The 21848-nt window shown below is 50.5% G+C and overlaps 3 protein-coding genes across 6 annotated transcripts in view; 2 read left to right on the top strand and 1 right to left on the bottom strand.

Moving 5' to 3' along the window:
• DIXDC1 (DIX domain containing 1) overlaps nucleotides 1–6338 on the top strand; it is a 37562-nt gene extending 31224 nt beyond the window's left edge. For 2 of the 4 annotated variants that reach the window (XM_040616017.1, XM_040616019.1), the window contains 8 exons: nucleotides 43–135; nucleotides 233–304; nucleotides 999–1085; nucleotides 1254–1415; nucleotides 1541–1607; nucleotides 3141–3249; nucleotides 3801–3909; nucleotides 4795–6338. In XM_040616017.1, the coding sequence (XP_040471951.1) occupies nucleotides 43–135; nucleotides 233–304; nucleotides 999–1085; nucleotides 1254–1415; nucleotides 1541–1607; nucleotides 3141–3249; nucleotides 3801–3909; nucleotides 4795–4875 (780 nt within the window). In that variant the 3' untranslated portion in view covers nucleotides 4876–6338. Of the gene's footprint in view, nucleotides 1–42; nucleotides 136–232; nucleotides 305–998; nucleotides 1086–1253; nucleotides 1416–1540; nucleotides 1608–2386; nucleotides 2442–3071; nucleotides 3250–3800; nucleotides 3910–4794 lie in introns of those variants that run through there. The other 2 variants (XM_040616016.1, XM_040616018.1) reach the window with 2 other exon arrangements.
• A 2470-nt stretch (nucleotides 6339–8808) lies between these two features.
• On the top strand, nucleotides 8809–18034 carry DLAT (dihydrolipoamide S-acetyltransferase). The gene is made up of 14 exons (XM_040616021.1): nucleotides 8809–9122; nucleotides 9700–9801; nucleotides 10107–10231; nucleotides 10346–10502; nucleotides 11632–11758; nucleotides 12132–12322; nucleotides 12839–13001; nucleotides 13234–13301; nucleotides 14046–14138; nucleotides 14233–14340; nucleotides 14899–15014; nucleotides 15289–15451; nucleotides 15616–15752; nucleotides 16564–18034. Exons 1-14 carry the CDS (start codon nucleotides 8877–8879, stop codon nucleotides 16691–16693), a joined length of 1926 nt encoding a protein of 641 aa, XP_040471955.1. The 5' UTR covers nucleotides 8809–8876; the 3' UTR covers nucleotides 16694–18034.
• Nucleotides 18035–19246: 1212 nt separating this feature from the next.
• PIH1D2 (PIH1 domain containing 2) lies at nucleotides 19247–21698 on the bottom strand. Its single transcript, XM_040616022.1, is given in 5 exon segments — nucleotides 19247–19760; nucleotides 19877–20142; nucleotides 20703–20948; nucleotides 21347–21470; nucleotides 21472–21698. Coding segments are annotated over 5 exon segments (984 nt in total). The 5' UTR covers nucleotides 21673–21698; the 3' UTR covers nucleotides 19247–19613.
• Nucleotides 21699–21848: the final 150 nt, after the last annotated feature.

The raw sequence follows: 21848 nt of genomic DNA, 5'->3' as shown, positions 1-21848 counted from the left end.
TGCTCGCTGTTGTGTTGATTCTCTGTGATTTCTGTGTTGCAGAAAGAACTGTGCCAGAAGGACCGGCATTTACAGCAGCATCAGACCAAACTGGATGAAATGCTTAGGCAGCTTTCTGAGGCCAGCTACCAACAGGTATGGAGCTGGTGGGCTGCACTGGTGCCCTGAGAGCCTGCGCTCACCTTGGTGGCTCAGTTTGTGCTGAGACTTCTACTCCCCCCCCCCCTCACAGGTGGATTTGGAGCGGGAGCTGGAGCACAAAGAGGCCCTGCTAGCTCACTGCATGAAGAGAGAAGCTGAAGAGGTATGGGAAGCCTTGGTTTACACATCAGACTGTTGGAGCAATGTTTCTGTCCAGCACCCTCTAGCTGCCCATCTCCAGAAATCACCCGCTTCGTCCCAGAGCGGCCCGGCTCTGCATTCCCGCTGTCGGTGCCCTAACCAAGGCAGCCAGACCCCACACGGCACCCAGCAGTGAGCACTCTGGCTTAGCCTCTTGTATCAGAATCCTAAGGGATGGAACGGTGAGGGGAGCACAGGAGTGAGAGAAGCCAAGGCTCTCTGGCTTCCAAGCTTCAGCTGCGACCCTGGCTAATGGTTAGACCAGGGCTTAGCGTTCTTACCTCCTCCTTTTCCTGTTGACCCTGGTACTGAGCACTTGGAACTGTCCTGGTGGAAAGGGCGCCAGCCTCGCTGCCTGTCTCTGCGCAGTGCTGCTCTGAACGCTGGTTGTGCTCACTAGAGCTTGCAGGGCCCTCTGGGGTGTAGCAGCAAAGCCCCTCTTTCTCCCCCTGCATGTGAGGAATCATGTTTGTGCTCTGACCTCGAGGACTGCCTGCACACTCCTTAGTGAGTGTTATTTACCTGGTAGAAGGTGGGAGTTACATCGCTGATGTGGAAGGTTTTACATGCCCTCTCGTGATTCTGAAGTGGACAGATTGGGATCTTTGGGGAGGTCCTAACACATCCCTAGTGGCACATGCATCTTCCCTGAACAGGTGATGGCTTACAGCGGTCACAGCGCTCAGAGCAACGGCTTCCTCCAGACAGCAGCCAAAGGAGCTGCTCCCACAGCCCACCGAGGGGTAAGTGCACCTAAGAGATATTTTCCCAGCCAGATGCAGATGGGGACTCCAGATATTCTGGAAGCTATTATCTTTTTAAAAGATAATCCCCCTTTCGAAGACTTGTGGCTTCAGATGGGAAAAAAGCAGCCTGGAGTTAGTCTGACTGACTCGTGGTCTCTTGGGCAGACAAATGACTTGCAGCTGGTTCGTGATGCCCTTCGCAGCCTCAGGAACAGTTTCAGTGGCCATGACCCACAGCACCACACCATTGACAGCCTGGAGCAGGGCATCTCCAGCCTGATGGAACGGCTGTACCGCATGGAAACACAGAAGAGGCAAGAGAGAAGGGTAAAGGCTTCCTAGGGCACTTAGCTCTTAACTTCTGCCCCTCACACACAACCCATGGCTAAGCAGCAATGAGAGCTCCAACTGGGCAGTGACACTGTGCTCACTCTTTTGGCTTTGCACCCTAGATACGGGGGAAATCACCGGCAAGCAGAGCAACAAACGAGTGTAGAGACTCCTGGCCTCCCAAATCCAGTAAGTGCCTTTCAACTCCTGCCCTCCCACTACCAAATTCATTGCAGGGGTTTCTCGGCCAGGGCGTAGCACCACCTTGGGAATCTGCCACCTCCAGCTTCTTACTCCCTTTACCAGAGCTCTCTCTCCTCCCTTTAGCTGTTTGCCGGGCAGATTAGACTTCACTGCAAGGGAAAGGGGGCAGAGGCAATCCATGGCTGCTTGCTTGTAAAGCATCATCACAGCGGGAGTCTGTCTGGGCCACTTGGGTAGTACTGCAGTATAAATAACTGTGACAAACAATTACCCCTGGGAGGAGTGGGAAATGTGAGGTTATTTCAGCTTTCCTGCTGCTTTGCACCATCTGGTGGACACCAACAACTGAACAGTTGCTTTTTTCCTTGTTCCCCCCTCAGTGTCTAGCTCCTTTCATATATATGCATAACAGCACGGCCCGGCTCCAGCTGCAGCAGCTCCACGTTTGCTTTTCATCACAAAGGCTGGTTTTTTTTCCCAGTGTTGGTTGTAAACGTCACCACCTAGAAAGTCTGTGAGGTTGTAGGGGGCTGTAGGCAGTGGGGAAAGACAGAGGTCCCCACCTCAGCGGCATGGTAGTGTCCAGCAGCAGGGCAGCCTGGAGGTACAAGGTGTGGAGGAAGGGAGGAGAAGAACTCGGAAGCCTGGAGTGGGTTGTGGGGAGGATTTGCTGGGTTCTCCCTCCTCCCCCGTAAACTGCAGTTTTTAGAGCAGCCACAGTCATGTGTTCCTTGCGTGTAAACTGTACCTCTCCCTTTTCGCAGACTCCATCCCCCTCCACTGCAGCAGGAAAATTGAATTGTGCAGCCACAAGCGTAGGTGTGTAAAGAGCTCTAAGAGGTAGCTCCAAAGACTTGTTAAATTCGAAAGCCGTTGAGTGGGTGTCCATAGTGTTTTCTGCATGCTAGGAATATCAAAACTGTAGAGTCACTCAGTGTGAACCTCCCTCTGCTTCAGCTTTTGGCACAGCACATTGCAGGGAAGCAGGAAACAAAGCAATAGCCAGAGAGAGAGAAAAACACAAATGAGCAAAGAAAAATCCACGCACAAACACCCATCCTGGCCAACTAGAACGGGAAGATGGGGAGGAGACAGATAACCTTTTGCCTTGATGGTGATCAGCCACTTCATCCCGCTCTACCCATCTGCAAGTGAAGGCGAGCGATAAGGTCGCTGGGCTAGTTAGTCATGGGCTCCTCCAGGAAGGTTTTCCTCCCGCTGCGGAGGTGGTGCGTAGAGTGTCTGTGGAGCAGAGGGTGGCAGCAAGCCCCTCTGTGGATGGGACAGAAATCCTGCTTCCATGCTAACGCCACAGTCAGGTGGTGGCCCTACCTTAAAACGCAAAGTTTTCCAGGAAGCAGGGGAATACCTGGCCCTTCCCAGCAGGGATGATTTGCCACCCTCCTAAGAATCCCTCCCCATCACCACATTCTCTGGCTGTGATGGCAGGTTTGCTGAGACCACCTGTCGTGGCAGGAGAAGGGTTGTTCCCCAGTGATCGTGCGCTTGTCTTTGCAGAACTGCCTCATTCTCACAGCACACCCGTGATGAGCACCAGTGCCTGCACCAAAGTGTTGTACTTCACTGACCGCTCCCTCACGCCTTTCATGGTCAACATACCAAAGAGGTGAGGTCTGGCTTGGCCTTGCTGACCCTGATGTAGGAGGTGCTGGTTTCCCTTAAAGCATCAGTCTGACCTCTTCTGGGTACGGGCACAACTAGCACAGGTTCGCTGTGCAGGAATTCGGGCATTGGACTTCGTACCATTGTCTGGGGAAAATTGCCCAAGGCAGTCCCCTAGCTGATGCACTTGTTTTAGAGCCCCAAGAGATTATTTTTTTTTTTCCTGTATTGACTTCTGAGAGCAAGAGCAAGCAGCCAAGCAGTTCTATTTTGGCATGCGGTGCAGGATGCTCCTGCCAAAACAACGACGGTTATCAGTGCAAAAGGGAAGGTGAAGAAGGCTTTGTGAGGTGGTTCTTAATGAATCGGGAGGCAATTCGTCCTCTGAAGAGGACCTTGGGGTTGATGGGTGTCCCTGCAGGCGCACGCTTTCTGTGTCCCTGCAGCCAAGGTGCCACATGCCGAGCTAGACCGGTGCTGTGACCCTTGTAGTAGCACTTGAGCTAAGTCTGGTGACGGTGTACCGTGGGATAGTGCCAAACTCTTCCCTTGCAGGTTAGGGGAAGTGACTCTGAAGGATTTTAAGGTAGCTATCGATCGTGAAGGAGCCCACCGGTACCACTTCAAAGCCCTGGATCCAGAGTTTGGCACTGTCAAGGAGGAGGTGAGTGTGGGATTTAGCTCTTGGCTGCTTTGGGTTCAGTGTTACCACGCAGCCCTGCAGACCGCGGTCACCTCTCTTCCAAACTGATGAAGTCTTTGAACTTGCGCCTGAACAGACTGTCTGTTTTCACAACTGCAGATTCAGTTTCTCTTGTAAAGTGCTAAAATGGGAAGTTTTCCTCCCCGGCTGGAGCAATTACATGAATGTGATCGAAATTGCCTGGGGATTGCAGAGCCCCTTGGGCAAAGAGCTGGCTGTTGACAAAGGGCTGCTGTGACCCAGCATTGCTCAGGGGACCCTGGGCAAAGCCCAGGCTACGCTTCTGACCCTTCAGGTGGCATTATAAAACCTGTTGCAACGAGACACACTTTAGGCAAATGTGGTTTATTCTAAAAACATTCCGCTTTCTTTTAAAGGTTTTTCAGAGATAACTGTGTTTGTGGCACCTTTTCCTTTGTGTGCTGCGTTACAGCCCTGTTTGTGCCGGGGCTGGCGTTGGTGTGGGTTGGATTCGTTAAAGGTTATCGGGATAGTTCCTGCTTCACAAATTAAGACAAGTGCAAAGCGTCACCCTCTCTGGGAACAGCCGGCTGACTTAGGTAGCTGTTCTGCAGAAACAGCTGGAGTGTAGTCAGGATCAGAAACGGCACATTTCCTCTCAAAACAGTGCCAATAATCACCTTGACAGTTACTGGTTAAAGGGGCCTGATCTGTTTTACCTAAAGATTACTCAGACACTTGAATGATGGATGAGGTGCGTGTTCTCTGGGCTGTGTAGTGAAATCTGAGCAAGGAGCCGTGACTCACTGCCTGCCTCTCCTGCTCCTCACGCTGTAGCAGAGTGGTGTCCAGGCTCCAGACGTGACTGGACTCCCTTTTTTGTAGGTATTCCATGATGATGACATCATTCCTGGTTGGGAGGGGAAAATTGTGGCCTGGGTGGAAGAAGACCATGGGGAGAATTAATCAAGCTTTTAAGTCCTGTCACTATGGAAACCTGTAGCTGGCTGCTGAGCTCAAAGAATGACCAAAAAAGCCTGCGTGCTGGAAGGAGTCCAATTCAAGCTGCCAAAACAGAGGGCTTCTCTGCAAACAATGGGTAATGCATGTTGCGTGCGTAGATGCTGGCATCTGACTTTACATGCCCAAACACAGACAGCGTTCCGAGACTGAAATGACAGGTCTGTGGGAAAGAAACACCTTGTTTTGTCCGGCCAGCTAAACCCTGAAGGCCTTAATGATGCGTTGCTCCCTCCCGCTGCATCTCCATTTCTGCGATGCGCTGCAGACTGTGATCTGGGCGTTCCAAGTTGGGTTTCTGGTACGCGGTATTCGGTACCCCTGCACTGATGGCAAAAACGTGAAGCTTTGCCTTCAGGGGTCAGAAGCCGCTGCTGCTAGATTGTGTGAGCGGAAGGTTTGACCAGCTTTGGGCCTGGACTTGCACGTGCTGCAGGAGCGAGAGTGAACTTTCTGGATGTTCCAGACTGACAGCATAGAAATCTGACGCGGGGAGGGAAGACAGTCTTCTGGAGGCTTTACGCGTGGTCTAAAGCAAAGATCACCAGCTTGGCAAAGCTCCCTTTCTCCCGGACTCAGGCTTCCATTTCCTAGCCCTGCTTTTCCCAGTTGCTCTCCAAAGCTGTAGTCACTTCCGAGGCCCTCTGTGCTTGCTTTGTTGCCATGGGGACTGCGGGATCTCGGTGCTTGCTTGTTTGCTGAAGGACTTCATTTGCGAGGGGGCTAGAATCAGCTGCTTCCCTGAGGTATTTCCAACCCCTCTCCTCGTTGAGCCTCTTTCCCCACACTCCTGCTCTCTCTCAGCAAGGCAGACAGTTTGTCACCTCCCGTGCACAGGCATCGCTGTGTGCTGCTGTTGCCCAGGCCACCGAACACTTATCCACACCGGTAGGATAAACCCCATCAGTTCCACGGTGTGCCTGAAGGATCAGGAAACAAACGACTGCTTGGGAAAGAACAAGCCCTAAAATCCATGGGGGTGCGTTTCTCTTCTTGGTTTGGTTTTTTTTGTTTGTTTGTTTGTTTGCTTGCTTCTGCATTCCCTGTCTCGGCCCTTCTGCTGCCAGTCGGCTGTACTTCCAGAGCGCGGGCTGTGGTGTGCAGCAGGCACCGTTGACCTAGAAGGTCAAATGGCAAGTCAAGGCTCTGCTCGTTCTTGGTACCTGTGGCCCTTCCGTGGGCTACCTGTGGCCCTTCCGTGGGCTACCTGTGTGTCTGTGCTGTGCATGAGGCTGGGAGAGGGTGAACGTGGTTTTACTGTTTTATATTGACATGTCCTTTTGTAAACATGTTCCTGTTCTTGGAATTATTTTGTACCAGTTTACATTTGTCTGAGGACTGTGGATATTTTTATACTAGTGCAAGTGCTTTCTGTATATTTCTGCACGCATTATACTGTGTTTCACTCATTTTCTAGTGGATGCTGACATGTTTTGTATCGTCTCCTGTTAACACAACACTGGGCTCATAACTTTTACTATGGAAATCCAACTAGTTCCTACCAGGTTTTATGTTTTTGCCAGCTTTAATAGGCAGCAACAATACTATTCATTTTCTCCCTGCTTCACTGTCCAGGAAGTAGGTCAAGGCTTTTCTGTGGCTCTGTGCCACATTGGCACGACACAACACGCCTCCCGTTCTGGACAATTTATGGTGACTTTGTCCCTGCAGGCAGCAGTAGGGAAGTTCATCAATGAACAAGGTCATCAGTGGGCTGCAGAGGGGGGAGTACACTGCTTTTGGAAAAGAAACTCTTCCTTCCTGGAAAGTTTCTCTGCATGATTTCTAGTGGGTCGGTAAAGAGAGCATGGGGTTGTTACACAAAAGCAATTCGTATTTGAATTGCTAATTTTTCTCAAGTGTTTCTTTCTTTGGGTTTTACTCATCAGTTTTATTCCAGCAAGAGCCATGCACCCAGGCTAGAATTCTATGGAGAAAATGAAGACAGTTTTCATGGTCTGTGGTTGCCAGTTCCACATCCCTCTCAAAGACGAGCAGTTTGGGTTTGGAGCGCTGAAGGCCCAAGGAGGCTGTTCGTGTGATCAGAGCTTCTCACGGATGAGCCTTCAGTCCAGCCTTGCCCGTAGCCATCCAGTGTTCTCACGAAGAAATCAGTTGTTAGCTGATAGAGGAGAGGGCCCGTTGTCCTTAGATCAGTTCAGGTCACTAACGATGGTCACATGTAATAACTTACTGTCACCAGAGCACCAGGGACAGCCCTGTGGGGAAACACACGCTCTCCAGAGTGGCAACGGGCGGTACTCCAGGAGGACTGGACAGAAGGCTCGCTCCCCAGGGCTGGCGGGCACGGACCTTTCACCCGTGCTAACGTCGCGTGTAAGCTAGGACAAAACATGTCCCCCGAGACAGAGCTGATGGCAGCACTCCGTTCTTGGGTTCCTCTGGGCTGCTCCCCTCTGTGACAGGGACGCTGGAATCACTGTCACCGAAGCTGAAGCGCTGCTGCTCAGGTAAGCTGTGTCCATGCTCGCTTTGGGTTCAGCTTTATTTCTCTGCCAACGCTGCAGCCACCTTCAGACTTCTTACCTTTGCGTGATGGACAGAAAGGGGCCGGCAGGAGGTAAGGAATATTGGGCACGGGGATAAGAGGTATCAGGTGGGAAAACCATTGGCCAGATGTTTCTCTCTGATAAGACAAGTGTCAAGAAAACAAATGAGAAGAAAGGTGACCAGCCCCCAGAAGCTGAAAAGCCCAAGATAAAAGTGAAGAAGGAATATGTGTATGAGTTCAGGGACAAGTTATCTGGACTGTATGAAAAGTTTATTTGTGCAAAGGTTGTGATGATTTTTAAATACATAAGGTATGAAATGTTAAGAAGGAAAAGAAAAAAAAAGAAAAAAAGGGCGGGAATTGGTTAATAAAGGAATGAAGAGAGGTTAACTAACATTGATAATATACAGCTGTGGGCTGGCTTCAGGGGTGGTGGGTTGGCTGATGTGGTGATGCAGCTGGCTCGTTTTGAGTGCTGCGACAGAGAAGTGGCTTTTAAACCAGTTTGGCACAGCTGTAACGCTGAATTCAGTGGATTTATTGTGGAGACGTGCTCTTCGTATCATACCCGGGACTTGTGTTTTTTCACGGTTTTGAACCTGTTTATTTCCGTCCAACCTTCCTATTCCTATACCTGTAACTTGCTCATGTAACGTACATGCTATATGTAAAAATTATATTTTCACAGAAACTCTGATGTTTGCGTTCATCATTTAGAAAGGACGGGTATTCTGCACCCTCCAGGGAAGCGAAGCTTTACCTGTACGCCTCAAGCAGGCAAACCAGGCTGGGCAAGCCAAGCGGTTCTCAATAAAAGGGGGTTTGCAAAGCGAGGAGGCGCAGACAGGGACGTGGCACATCAATCACTCAAGTGCTTACGGTTGGCCTGGCACTGGGCTTGGAAAAGGTTTTCTCCAGGTTTTCTCCATCGCTTTTTCGTAACGTTTCAGGAAAGTGTGTGTTTCCTGAGCCTCCAGCGGGCTGGCCCACGCGCCCTGAAGGGCCGGCTGCGGGAATGAGCAACATTTACGGTTAAAACTGGCCCGAATGACACAAAACCGACCCACCGGCTGCTCCAGCTGCGGGTCCGGCAGGGCCCCGCCATAGCTCGGCGCTAAACCCGCAGCGGGAGCCGAGGGCCGGGGGCTGGGGGGGGGGGCGGCCCACTCCCCGGTACCGCGGGGTGCGGCCTGCGCGGGCAGCGACACGCGTGTGCCCTCCCCGGGGCCGGCCCGCCAGCGGCAGCCCCTGCGGAACCTCCCGGGCCCGGCCGCCACCCCCATCCTACCGGCCCCGCCAGGCCGCCCCGCCGGCAGCGCGCTTTACGGCAGCGCGGCGCGCTTTGCGGCAGCGTCGTGCGGGCGGTGCGGCGCCGTGCCCGGACGGAGGAGGTCACCGAGCGCGGCGGCGGCGGGGCCGCGGCTCCGGCTCCAGCATGTGGCGGGTGTTGGCGCGACGCGTGGCCCGGGGCGCGGTGGGAGCGCCCGGCCTGGCGCGGGGCTGCCGAGCGCTCGGGACCGCCGGGGCCGGGCGCGGCGCGGCGGGGGGGCCCGGGGCCCTGCCGCTGGGCCGCGGCCCGGCGTGGGGCGGCCCCGCGCACCGGCCCGGCGGGGTCCTGCAGCCTCCGGCCTGGCCCCGCCTCGTCCCCTGCCGCCGCTGCAGCCTCCCGGCGCACCAGAAGGTGAGAGCCCCCCACCCGCGCCCCGTGCGAGGCGGCCGGGCTGTCCCTGGTACCCCGGTGCCCCCCCTACTGTCTCCCGGGTCCCTGCGCCCCCAGTGCTCCCGGACCCCCCCCTTCTCCCGGGTCCCCGCGCCCCTGGTGCCCCCCGTACCTCTGGTGCTCCCGGTGCCCCCCGCCCCTGGTGCCCCCTACTCCCGCTGCTCCCGGTGCCCCTGCCCCCTCCCCCCCCGCTTTCTCCCTTCGGGCCTTGCCCTCCCCCCGCGCCGGGCAGCTCAGCTCCCCGCTCCGGGAACCACAGTTCTTCACCCCCCCCACCCCCGCCCGGCTCTCCCTGTCCTCAGGCTCCTGCCACCCCCCTGCGCCAGGCCCCTGTGCCACCCCCTCCATCTCAGCCTTGTCCCCTGCCCCCCCGCCCCCCACCCCCGCAGTTCCTCCCGTCCCCGGGCAGCTCCTGGTTTCCCTTGGGAGCAGCCCTGCCCTGCGGCGGGGCCACAGCCGGGCTCTCCTTCGTGCCCCCCGTCCCTCTGCCCCGCGGTCGGGGCGCTCCGGTCTGTACCACCGCTGTCCCTCCTGGCAGGTGGCCTTGCCCGCCCTGTCCCCCACGATGCAGATGGGCACCATCGCGCGCTGGGAGAAGAAGGAAGGTGACAAGATCGGCGAAGGGGAGCTCATCGCAGAGGTACCCCGGGGCGCGCTGCGCTTCTGCTGAGCCGCGTGTGTGTCCCAGGCTCCATCCCTGGTGCCTTCACTTGAACGTGGATCTTGGCTTCGGGATAACAGATCCCACCAGTCGGTGCTGGGAACGGGTGGCTACAGTCACAGCCTCAAAGCTGGCTGCTGCCTTCCCTCCTCCTGAGCAGGAGCTGCGCTTGGCCTGTCCGAGCGTGCTTTCCTGGAGCTGGTGCCACGGGGTGGTTTTTTGGGAAGGCTCCGAGCTAACTCTTCTTTGCCGTTGCCATAACCATGCCCCGTTCTCTCTCAAAGGTGGAGACAGACAAAGCAACAGTCGGCTTTGAGAGCGTGGAGGAATGCTACTTGGCCAAGATCCTGGTGCCAGAAGGAACAAGAGATGTTCCTATCGGGGCCATAATATGTATCACAGTCGAAAAGTATGTATATTGCTAACCCTTGTGTTGAATCGTCTCTCTTGAGGCCCCTTGGGTGCCTTGTGTGACAAGCGTAGAGACAAACATCTGGTTTTGCTGTTCTCTGTTTTCTTCTAGGCCTGAACATGTCGATGCCTTTAAAAATTATACTCTGGATTCTGCAGCATCTGCCCCCCCTGCAGCCTCAGTGCCTCCCCCTCAAGCTGCAGCTCCCTCGCCACCAGCTCAGCCTTCTCCTCAGGCTCCGGGCAGCTCTTACCCTCCCCATATGCAGGTAGGGGAGCACTGCTGATGATCTGAGGCTTCTTGCGCGCTTTTTCTGTCTCTGGCCTTGCTGGCTCCGGTGTGTTTTGTCACAGGTGCTGTCTGGAGCAGGAAGTTGTTAGCTATAATTGCAGGAGCGTGTGCCACTTGAACTGTTGCATGCTTAAAGCAGGTCTTTGGGGAGCTCCCAGAATGTTTTTTGCAAAATACTGTTTTAGTATTCCAGCTGCTAGCAGAGGAGAGGCTTGTCTCTCCAGGATTGTTATGTAGTCTAGAAAAACGCCCTACACTTGCATTATTTGGACAGTTCTGGTGTAAAAAGACCTTGTGCTAAGTGTGAAAAAGCTCTGATGGCCCTGCGCACATCTCGGAGCAGAATTCGAGTCCGTGATACCCTAATGAATACACCGGGTGTGGTTGTGGGTGACTTGATTTGTCTTTGTGAATGATCTTTATCTTGCTTAAATACTGAAGTGTACGTCCACTGTTGTATTTGAGCACTTTGTAGCAGGGTATTTGTGTGACATTCCTTTGAAAAAGGAAATTTGAAGTACTAAACCTCATTCCACAGACGATGCATGTGGCAACCGATTTGTCTGAGATGTTATGCAAAATCTGTAATTGAACAAAGAATTAACTAAATGCTTCTTAATCAGGCTTGTGATTTAGATACTAAACTTGTTTATTCCTACCGCTTGCCTTCCCTGTCCAGTTGTGCTCTGAAGCTCAGACGTGCTGTACCTGTTGCAGGGCTATATGCACGTGAAACTTACAGCATCTTTGCTTGTCGGGAGGCGAGTCCGTATAGCTTTTAAAGGGGCCAGACCTGTTTGTCACAAAGTGACTCGCTTCAGTCTTCCTTTTAGCCTTCCAGAGAGCAGCTGCAAGACGCTCCCAGTGTGATAATTATTTTGATACATAGATTTCTTGCTCTTTGCTTTTGCTTGCTTTCTTGCTTAGGCCTTGATAAAAGCATCCAAACTAGCAATACAGGGCAGCACTGTGCTTTGCTGTAACAGAGCCGGATCTAGGGGTGCACTAAAGGCTGGCTACTCCTTTAGGTTGGCATCATTTAGTCAGGAGTTAAAATCCTTTTGGATTACCAGAATCTGATTCTCTTGTATCCTCTGGCTCCACAGGTCACTCTCCCTGCCCTGTCACCTACCATGACAATGGGCACAGTGCAGAGATGGGAGAAGAAGGTTGGGGAGAAACTGAACGAGGGAGACTTACTGGCAGAAATTGAGACAGATAAAGCTACAATAGGTGAGTCAGCTCCAAAGGCAAGAAGTGATGATGTGCCCTTAAAAGGGGGGAATCCAGAGTAGCCCCTGTGCCAGCTGTTCTAGCTGCTGAGGACACGAAGCTGCAGGGCTTTTGTTTTGACTTGTTTTGTTAACTTCTCATTCCACTGGAGGACTAAACATTGGAGCTCCTAAAACGTTCTTATTTCATCATCGGTTCTTCTTAGTGATGTACAGTGCATGGAGATGCTTCCCTACTAGTTCCACCAAAGAGGATTCTCTTGTCTCCTAAATACAGGACAGGGCTTTAGCTACCAAAGTCTTTAGGAGCAGCATGTAGAGCAACTCTTTGGCTGCATCAGGCACCAAACCAGTTTTGTTCCTTTTCCTTACAGGCTTTGAAGTGCAGGAGGAAGGCTACTTGGCAAAAATTTTGGTGCCTGAAGGAACAAGAGACGTGCCATTAGGAACAGCTCTCTGCATCATTGTGGAGAAAGAGTCCGATATTCCAGCCTTTGCTGACTACCAAGCCACTGCAGTAACTGACATGAAGGCACCGGCTGCTCCTCCTCCTCCTCCTCCACTAGTAAGGGCTGTTCTTAGAGTGGGAGAGGAGTTCTGGGGACCGTTAAGAGGTCTGATCTGAGCTGCTCTGCTGGTTTGACAGTGTGCAGCTCTGGCTCCAGCAGTAACGTTGGTGATTCTGTGAATGCGAGGCTAATGCGTGTTGGCGATAGGGCACGTAAGAAGTGATCGCTAGTTTGCCCTCCAAAAACTGGAGCAGGTAGTCATTCATTGCGATCTCTTCTCCAGCCCGTTGCTTGTGCCAGTTCTAATGACTCATCCTCGAAAATTGGGAGCAAAAGTTACTTGTTTCACCTTTTTTGGTGTATAGTTCAGCAGTTTAGTTGGCCTTCTTCCCGGCAAGTTTCTGATTTAATTTCTGGCACTGGGAAACTTCTCTGAATCTGAAAATTCTTTCAGATTAGTGACTATTTTTGCTATTGTCTCGACTGGTGATTAGATGACCTGTTCTCTTATTATACCTTCAAAGCTTTTGCTGAATTATCCTGAAGCTAATGGCTGTGATTGTTCTGTTAAGGTGGTGGCAACTCCTGCTGCTGCTCCTCCTCCCCAGCCTGCCGTTCCTTCCCCTCCAGCAGCCCCCACAGCTGGGCCACCTCCCCGGAAAGGAAGGATCCTGGTTAGTCCCCTGGCAAAGAAAATGGCAGCAGAAAAAGGAATCGACCTTGCCCAAGTGAAAGGTAGGCTGCCCATCCGCTTCCTTTGCTCTCGCTATCACGTGTCTGTCCCTCCGGGTACATACGTGCCTCTTCTTCCCTTCCCTCCCTGTCAGGAACATTCTGACTGCGCAGCTGTCCTCACCAGAGGCTGCGTTCGGTGACATCTCTGCGTTGAATAAAACCGGTAGCTTTAGAAGCAACACCCTGTTGCAAATAATTGAAATCCTCTTGCGTTTTTCTTTGACCTTTTCAGGTACTGGACCAGATGGCAGAATCACAAAGAAAGACGTGGAGTCATTTGTGCCACCAAAGGTTGCTCCAGTGAGTAGGGTTGAGATCTGTAAGAATGGATATTTTACAATAGCGGTGGAAACGCTCTGTAGAAGCGCAGTTACCGTGTGGAACTGTTACTGCTGGACTGGAAGGGTCATGATGCCGTGTGGGCTGTGATGACTGTTAAGTTGTAAAGCTTAACCTGTCACAGACACTGATGAAGTTTCCTTTCTTTTTCCTTTGGTGTGTCACCAAGGAAAAAAAAAATTACGCACTCCCAACCCTTCGTTTGGTTGTTATGGACGGAGGTAAGGCCAGTCCCAGCTGATGTAACGGGGCTGGAAAGAGGCGATTAGAGCCAAAGGCAGAGGTACCAACCAGCAGCCTGTGTCATTGTTGTCACAAATCTGTTCATATACCGTTGCTCACCTGTTACCTGAGGCGGTGGAAGTGTTGCTTTGTGTACTGCTGGAAGGAACGCGGCTGAGTTCGGCTGGGGAGCGCCCTGCTGCATAGAAACCAGCCACCCGGCAGGGTTTACTGTGCTGGGAGCTTCACAGCAACGTGTATCGGTGTTGCATTTCCAAGCCACCCAAGTACTACGTTGAATAATCAAATATAGGACTTAAAAAGAACCCAGTGGGTGCTGGAGAGGTGAGGCTAGAGAGCAGAAATATCTGCTGCTCTTAAGCCAGAGGCCATGTAGCCTCAGGGCTTTGCCCCACGTACTGATTTACTCTGTACAGTTGATACTTGGGTAGTGCTGTGAGTTCTGTCCTCCTCTGATTGCAGGCTCCACCCCTAGAGGCAGTTCCTGCAGCTGCTGCAGTTGCAGCAGCGCCAGTGGGGACCTTCACAGATATCCCCATCAGCAACATTCGGAGGGTAAGAAGATTTTTATTCCTTGCCAAGGTCACTATTGGCAGTCACAAATTTTCCAGACGGATTTCTTTTCATCGCTTCTGTTGTATACCCGCAGGTCATTGCTCAGCGGTTGATGCAGTCTAAACAAACAATACCTCACTACTACCTTTCTGTCGATATAAACATGGGAGAAGTACTGGTGCTAAGGAAAGAACTCAATCAGGTGAAGCATCTAGGCATGGTGAGAGTGTAGCGGGGGGGAAAGCCACAGCCTCTCGCAGGTTTGCCCACCCTGCTTTTGGCAATATGGCATTTTGGCTTGGGGGGTAAGATAAAAAAAAAAAAAGTCTTTTCAGTGCCTTTTCCACCTGCGTGGGTCGGCTCTGGACTGCCTGTGGCAGAATGAGACTTTTTACCCAGGTGCTGTGCAGGGGTTTCAGACTTCCCTAAGGGGGCCGCTTTGTGCTCTGCTTGGTGGTGTTCAGTTCTTCCAGTTGGAATATAAGGCAAAAGGGTAAAAGGGGTAGAAAATTTAAGCAAAATAATAATTCTAAGTCAAGTTTGGGGAAAACCAGACATTAAAAACCATTGTATCTTCTCTAAGTTATGAAGATGTCTTCACCTCCTAAATTATCTTGGCGCTTCAAATGCTAACGCTTACAAGTAGTGTGATTGCTTTCTAACATTTTCTCTAAACCAGGCTGCGTGGTGGTGACTAACCGAGTTAATTGAGGTGATTTATAAGAGAGAAACTGATGTCTCTAAATCTCGTTCTCTGCAGGAGGTCTCAGATAACATCAAGCTTTCTGTCAATGACTTCATAATTAAAGCTGCTGCTCTGGCATGCTTGAAGGTGCCTGAGGCAAATTCTTCATGGATGGACACAGTTATTAGGCAGTAAGTTTATGGTACGGTCGAAGCCAGAAACTTTCTTTGTTCACTAGAGAGTTTATGACAAAATAGCAGACTTCTGCTGAGATTTTGAGGGAGGGGAACAGGTATAACGCAAAGGTTGAGGGGCTTCAGTGAAAGTGAAAGAACTTTGAGTCTGAGGCTAGCTTGCAAGGTGAAATAACTTGCAAAATTGATTGAGAGTTGTCTGAACAGTTCTGAATTTTTTTTATCTGTGTTATCTTGCTAGAGCGACTGGCATTTCCTTTGTGTCTTGCAGAAATCACGTAGTGGACGTTAGCGTCGCAGTTAGTACTCCTGCGGGGCTCATAACCCCTATTGTGTTTAACGCACACATAAAGGGCCTGGCCTCCATTAGTAAGGATGTGGTTTCTCTGGCAACTAAAGCCCGAGAAGGTAAACTTCAGCCTCACGAATTCCAGGTGAGCATCTGGGATTGCTGTAAACATCGCAGCCGTGACTTCTTCTGTTCAGAAGCCCTGTTCAGAACGAGCAGAGCCTGTTTGGTGATGGTTTAGTCACGTTCCTTAATATTCCACACAAACCAGCTTTTGTGAACTTGACTGTGAATGTGTTTTTCTCGTAGGGCGGCACTTTCACAATTTCCAATTTAGGAATGTATGGGATTAAGAATTTCTCTGCCATCATCAATCCACCTCAAGCCTGCATCCTTGCAGTCGGTTCTTCAGAGAAAAGGCTAGTGCCAGCTGATAACGAGAAAGGGTAAGTATTCAGCTGATTCTGCGTATTCTAAGCTTCTGAAATCAAGCTTTGAAATAATGGCTGGTTTTCTAACACTTCCATTAGATTATCCTTAAAAAAAAAAAATTAATATTGTCAATATACTGCTTCCAGTACCTTCGGAAGAAGTACAGTGAGATCTCATGTAAAAAAGTCACACAGGCGTTAAAGAGAAACGCGGTGACTGGTGAATGATCTGCCGTACGTTTATTCTTGCAATTTCTTTGCAAGTTAAGGAAAGGCCGTTTCTTTCTTTGAGGGGTAGAGTTAAGCTGTGGGAAAGAGTCCGGGATCCAGAGAGTTTGGGCACCGTGTTCCTCTTTAACAGCTTGCTTAAATTTGCATTTAAGGAAAACGTAAGGGATGGATTATAATTCACCTGTCCTGTGTGTAATTATCACCTTGCTTGGAGTGCAGTAGACCCAGGAGAACATTTAGGATTATTGAAACTCGTTAACAGTCCTTGGTATCAGTCACTGACGCGTGGGAGACGTGGTTACTGGGTAAAGGGTCTCTTTTTCTTTGATCATGTGGAGCTGTTCGTGACACAAAGAAAGATGAGCTTCCTGGCATAAAGGGAACATGCAAATGTGTTTCTTAATTTTAGAAAAGGAATGAATTACGATCTGCTCTCCACTGTAATCTTTTTTAGAAGTCCACAGGGAGAAACATCTGTTCCCAGGCACCAACTGCTGTTGCTGGTTCGCTGACAAAAGCTTTTTTGCTTTGTTAGTGGCGCTGACTTGCAGAGGATTGTGTTAACCTCTAATTTATTTATTTTTCTTTCTTTCAGCTTTGATGTGGCCAGCGTGATGTCCGTTACACTCAGCTGTGACCATCGTGTTGTAGATGGAGCAGTTGGAGCCCAGTGGCTTGCTGAATTCAAGAGTTTCCTTGAAAAGCCAGTAACCATGCTGCTATAATTTAACTGTGCAAGCAAAATTTTCCTGGGTCACACTGTTTCATTTTAAACAAGCTATTTAGACTTTAGTGTTCAGACTTATTAAAAGAGTTCCTTTTTTATTTTAAATATGTATTATATTATCTGGTAATGTTATTACCAGTCTGTACAGAAAAAGTTTGCAAAAGTGCTTTTCAGAGCAATATTCTAGCTACACTGTATTTTTATACAGTTAGTTAACTTGCAAACTCTTCTAAAACAGAGTTAAGGATCCTGGATTTAAAAATGATCCAGGCAAGTATGCACACAGCCATCTGCTTCTGAACTAGGGTGAGCAGGGGCGTGCATACCATGCCATTGCACGACCTCAGTGTTCTCAGAAATTGGAATTACAAACATCTCTTCACAGGAATTCAGATGAGATGGTAACTGAAATGTACAAGTTAGTCGGTGGGGAATTCCCTGATCCTTTTCTCCTGCTGGGGTGGGCGAGTGTGACACATGCACTAAGGGACTGAAGCGCCTGGGAATAGTTCCTCAAAGGCCAATGCTAGCATTCCAAATCTCTCGTGGAATTTGGCACCGGTCTGGACCTTCTCAGCTATGTGATCCTTTTTGTGCACTTTAAAGTAAGGTGAAAGCGCACTGATATCTGTGGGGTCATGGCTCTCAGATGCCACAGGGAACGTGCCGTCTTCTCACGGACTTTCACTTACGTGTGCTTTTTCTATGGAAACTCCTTAATTGCTATGCCTCTTGCTAAGTTAATATCAGACTATGACGCCATGGAAGTAACTGTTTTGCAGACTGTCCAAGAAAACCTGTATGTTGGAACCCACTATAGGCAAATCAGACACACTACTAATCCCATCAGTGGGCATCATGTGATGACTCGAATGTTTGGAATTTATTTTTTTTTTTCAGGCATTCTAACATTGGAAGCTCTGAGTTAGTCATGGGTACTGTGGTTCTCCCCTAAATTGTCTATGTTGTCCCAGCCTCAGTAAGCTGCAGAATGTGCTACCCATGTATATATTGTATGTAAAATGCTTCAATAGTTTGTTGGACTTGTGTCCAGTTAACCCCAGTCATTGTATCCTGAAAGGGGTGCAGTGCTCAATGTTCTGAAATTCCACTTTCCACATGGAAATGTTAATGTAAAAAGGACGACTGTGTAGTAATTACAAAGTGACCAGGAGAATTAAATAGGGGGGGGAGAAAGTTTTAAAAAGGAAAGAAAAAGTTAAAGCTGATCTGTTGTTCTGTACATTGCATTAAGTACTGTCTCCTGTAAAGTTCTACAAAGTTCACTAAAGATAGTGAAAGAAAATACTGTGGAAATTAAATATTTTTGTGGGAACTATTTAATGTCTGGTTGCTGTGATACCTGGTTTTCATGCGTGGCTTAAGCAAAAAAAAGTGCGTTAAGGTTTTGGTTTTTCTTTAATGATCTAAAATACCTGGGTTCCAGACTTGCTCTGGTGAACCTACGTTCTATTAAATGTTTGGAATTGACAACTACTAAACCACGTTCCAGTGCTTTTCTGTTCAGTTGTGTGGCTTATTGTACTGCTGTAGCAGTAATCGGAGCTCTCCAGCCTTTCAGTCTAATAGTGGAACTCACCTTATTAACCTTAAAGTGTCATCTCAAATGTTCCAAAATAATACACGCTTTATTTATGTCATGCAGCAGTGAACTTCAGTCTTCCTGCCTTCCTTGCTACAGTGTTCACCGGAACCTCAAATTCTGGCTACAGAGACCTTTCACTTTCTTCCTGCAGTAAGACCACTCGCTCGTTTATCCTATGGAAACACTCTCAGAATGACTGTTAGATTCCAGAAGACTTGCAGCTCAAAAAATGTGCGTGTGCTTGGAGCGCTGGTGGTGACTTTGGTGCTGCTTTTGAACTTGCAACTGCCGCCACTGAACAGGATTTCAGTGCAGCCTTCTAAGTTTCTTAGAAACAAAGAAGGGGGGAACTAGCAGTTCTTGTTCTTTCCTAAGCCTGTATTTTAAAGCAGCAGCTCAAACCCAGTTTGTTCATTTCCATTTCCGAGCCGATGAGTATCGGTAGAGAAACACTGTTGTAGTGCAAATGTGTCACAGAAGCTGACAATAACGTACTACCAAATCAATCATAAACTTAAGAGCACTTAAACTTTTATTTGTCCCTTTCCCAGTTAATTCTAGTAATGGTTAGTAATTCCTTGAAGCTGTTTTGTGCTGCACTGTATTACTTTGTATGTTATTGGTAAGCTAATGGAGGCACGGGCTCCTAGTTAAGTGCTCCAGGACTGGGTTTGGTCGCTAGTTTCACACTAAGCATTCCCGAGCTTTGTTTCGAGCAGTGCAGAATAGGTCTGTTGTTTTATGGTCTCGTTCAGTGATTACTGAACCAGTAAGAAGTGAGGACAAGCATACTCAGTGACTGAAAAGACTACAGAGCCTGTTCCAATGAAGATCAGCAAGGATTATCCTAAAGAGAAGAGTGACAGCTTGCACAGCAACTTGCAGAACTGGGTGTGACACACCTCTACTAGTTGTTCCAGCATTAAATACATGTGAGAGCTGCTCTAACTGCTGAATCCAACAATCAGTTTATTTAGCAGAAAGACTTTACAGCTGTTATTGCTGCACCTTAAGGCAAAATGAATGACATAGTAAAGCATGTATGCACTTATGGTTCTTTACTACAGCTGTTAACATATTCAAGTACTCCTTCAATGTTTACAGCCTTTACTTATTCTTTTCCCCCAAGGTCGGTGGTGCTACTATTCCTACAGGCTTATTTTTCTACATGCATCTTTCTAAAGGCATGTGAGGTATTCACCCCAGAAGGTAATTGGGAGAAAAACAGCCTCATCACCCACTAAAAATTAGGATTTTTGTTCTGGGGTTTTGTTTTGTCACTTGTGAACATGAAGGGGACAGGATGCAGTGTTTACAGATCTGGCTTGGCAACTGGCATGGTGATAAACAATACCCGTTTTCCTTTGTTAAAGACTGCTGTTGCTGTTTCTTCATCCACCAGTTCTGGCAGGTCTAGTTGTAATTTGTATTTTTCGGGGACTCCAATGATTATGTCATCCTAAACCAAGAAAATTAAAATACTTTGTTAACTATCTGAGAGCGAATTAGCAGTGAGCATTTCTAGGAAGTGGATACTAAACGGAAAATACAAGGTTATTCTTTCTGCTGTCTTACCTTCGAAATTCTCAGGTCGCACTCGGAAACAGAGCTAACCTTAGGCAATTCAATTTTGAGTTCAATTTTGAGTGGTTTCTTGTTTGCATCCTTCACTGTGATCATTTCATAGACAGGGGCACTTAGCTTCTCTGGCGTGTCACTACTGGCAATTTCCTCAATCAGGCGAGTTTTAGGCTGCGTCTCACTTCCCTCTGCCAGCAGCACGGGAACATTGCTGCAGTCCTCAGCTTTCGTAGCTTGTAGCAGCTGATCAAGCGTCAGTTCTTTCAAGAAAAATAAGTTTTTCACACATATCACTTAAGTTACTAAGATCGGCCGTGTTACGCCACTTAACAAATACATCATGAAAATTGTAACCGTGATTAATTGTAATCAGCAATTTTGTCAGCTGAAGACTGTTACTGGCAGTTTCTCCTTCACTCGTGATTTGGGTTTATTGCCAGCAGGTTGAAAGTTGCTGTTCTCAGACTAATAGTTACAGCAGCAACCTCTTTTACTCAGGTTAGGGCAAAAAAACCTTAGCAATCAGAGGATCAAACCCCAGCAGAGTTCCCGTGTCTAGTGGATATAGGAAAAAAGGGAATTTGCTGTTCCAGTGTCAGTGCAGTTCTGCATTTGTAAAACAAAAAGATGAATGCAGATAGGCCAGCAGGGTGAAATTAATGTATGGTATCGATGCTGCTGCCTTATTCTGGGCTCTAAAGAGAGAAATGTTTGGTTTATGCTTATGGCAAGAACTGGGGTTAGAGAGACAAGGCTTGAGTAAGTTTGTTGGAGAATCTACCTGGTCCTCAGAGAAAAGCGGCAGCAGGTCTCTACGTACCCTTCTGTGTGTTCTGACTGGGATGCGGAGCTGGCACCTGCCTGCCTTTCAGACGCTGCTGCATCGCTTCCAGGCTTCCTTTCAGTTTGAATGGCTCAACGGTGTACAAATGGGAAAGAACCAGCTCGCATTGTTCCTCAACAAATTTAAGTGTCAAACGGATCAAGTGCTCCATTTTTCCTGGGTTTTCTTCTGCCCTCTGAAGAACGTCTGGGTTATAGGCGACATCTATAACGCTGTAGGGGTCTATAAAAGCAAGCGACGTGTCAGAGTAACAGTGGCACCATGCGCTGGTGCTCTATATAACCACTTGATTTAAAAGCAAAGATGTCTGTGTGGCTTTGGGCAGAGAGCTAATCGTGCCAAGGAAATGTCTGTGCGGCTTTGGGCAGAGAGCTAACCCTGCCTGCCCGTCTAGGGGTGACGGCTCCCCCGGTGCCGGTTCTGCAGCTGGGGGGCACACGGTTGCGGTCAGCCCGAGCGGCTGGGGAGGCTCCCGGTGCGCGGGGGCTTCTCAGGGCCCGGTGTTTGCGTTTCCTCGGAGCGGGAGGGCTCCCGGTCCCCGCTGAGCGGCCGGTGGCAGCCCTGCCCCGCCGCCCCTCCCCCCCAGACCAGGCCTCCCCCTGCGCGGGGCCGCCACGCACCCCCGCCGGCCGCCCCCTCCGCCGGCCGCCCCGCGCTGACAGGCGTGGGGGCGCCGGGACCCCGCGGCGCCGGGACCCTCTGCCAGGCGCAGACGTTGATGAACAGCGGCCTCCGGCCGGCGCCAGGCAGCTGGGTCCCCCGGCCCCGCGCCCCCCCGCTCCGGGCGGGCCCGCAGGCACAGGCGGGGCTCTGCCGGGGCGCCCAGCCGCTCGGCCTCGGCGCGCTGCTGCCGCAGGAGCCGCCGGTAGCCCCGGGGGTCGTTCTCTGCCAGTTCATCCAGCAGCGCCCAGAGCTGCGCGGCCTGGCCCAGCGCCGCGCCCGCCATGGCCGCCGCGGTCGCCTAGCGACGGCCCCCGGAAGCGCCGCGCGCCCCGGTCCGCCCGCCTTCCCCCGTCCCCCCGCCCGCGTTCCGGCCCCGCCGCGCGTTCCGGCCTGGCCGAGCCGCCCGCCGGGCCCGTGGCGCCGCGGGGGGGGGGCCCGTCCGCCGGCGGCAGCAGCAGG

The sequence above is a fragment of the Falco naumanni genome, chromosome 16 (assembly GCF_017639655.2).
Source record: "Falco naumanni isolate bFalNau1 chromosome 16, bFalNau1.pat, whole genome shotgun sequence".
Lineage (NCBI taxonomy): Eukaryota > Metazoa > Chordata > Aves > Falconiformes > Falconidae > Falco > Falco naumanni.
This window is presented reverse-complemented; position numbering and strand designations above follow the sequence as displayed.

Bases quoted from the DNA above. Each gene is read 5' to 3' on its own strand.
- DLAT (XM_040616021.1), top strand. From the start codon at position 8,877: ATGTGGCGGGTGTTGGCGCGACGCGTGGCCCGGGGCGCGGTGGGAGCG. The intron at 9,123-9,699 runs GTGAGAGCCCCC...CCCTCCTGGCAG, and splicing joins GCCTCCCGGCGCACCAGAAG to GTGGCCTTGCCCGCCCTGTC. The intron at 14,139-14,232 runs GTAAGAAGATTT...GTATACCCGCAG, and splicing joins CCATCAGCAACATTCGGAGG to GTCATTGCTCAGCGGTTGAT.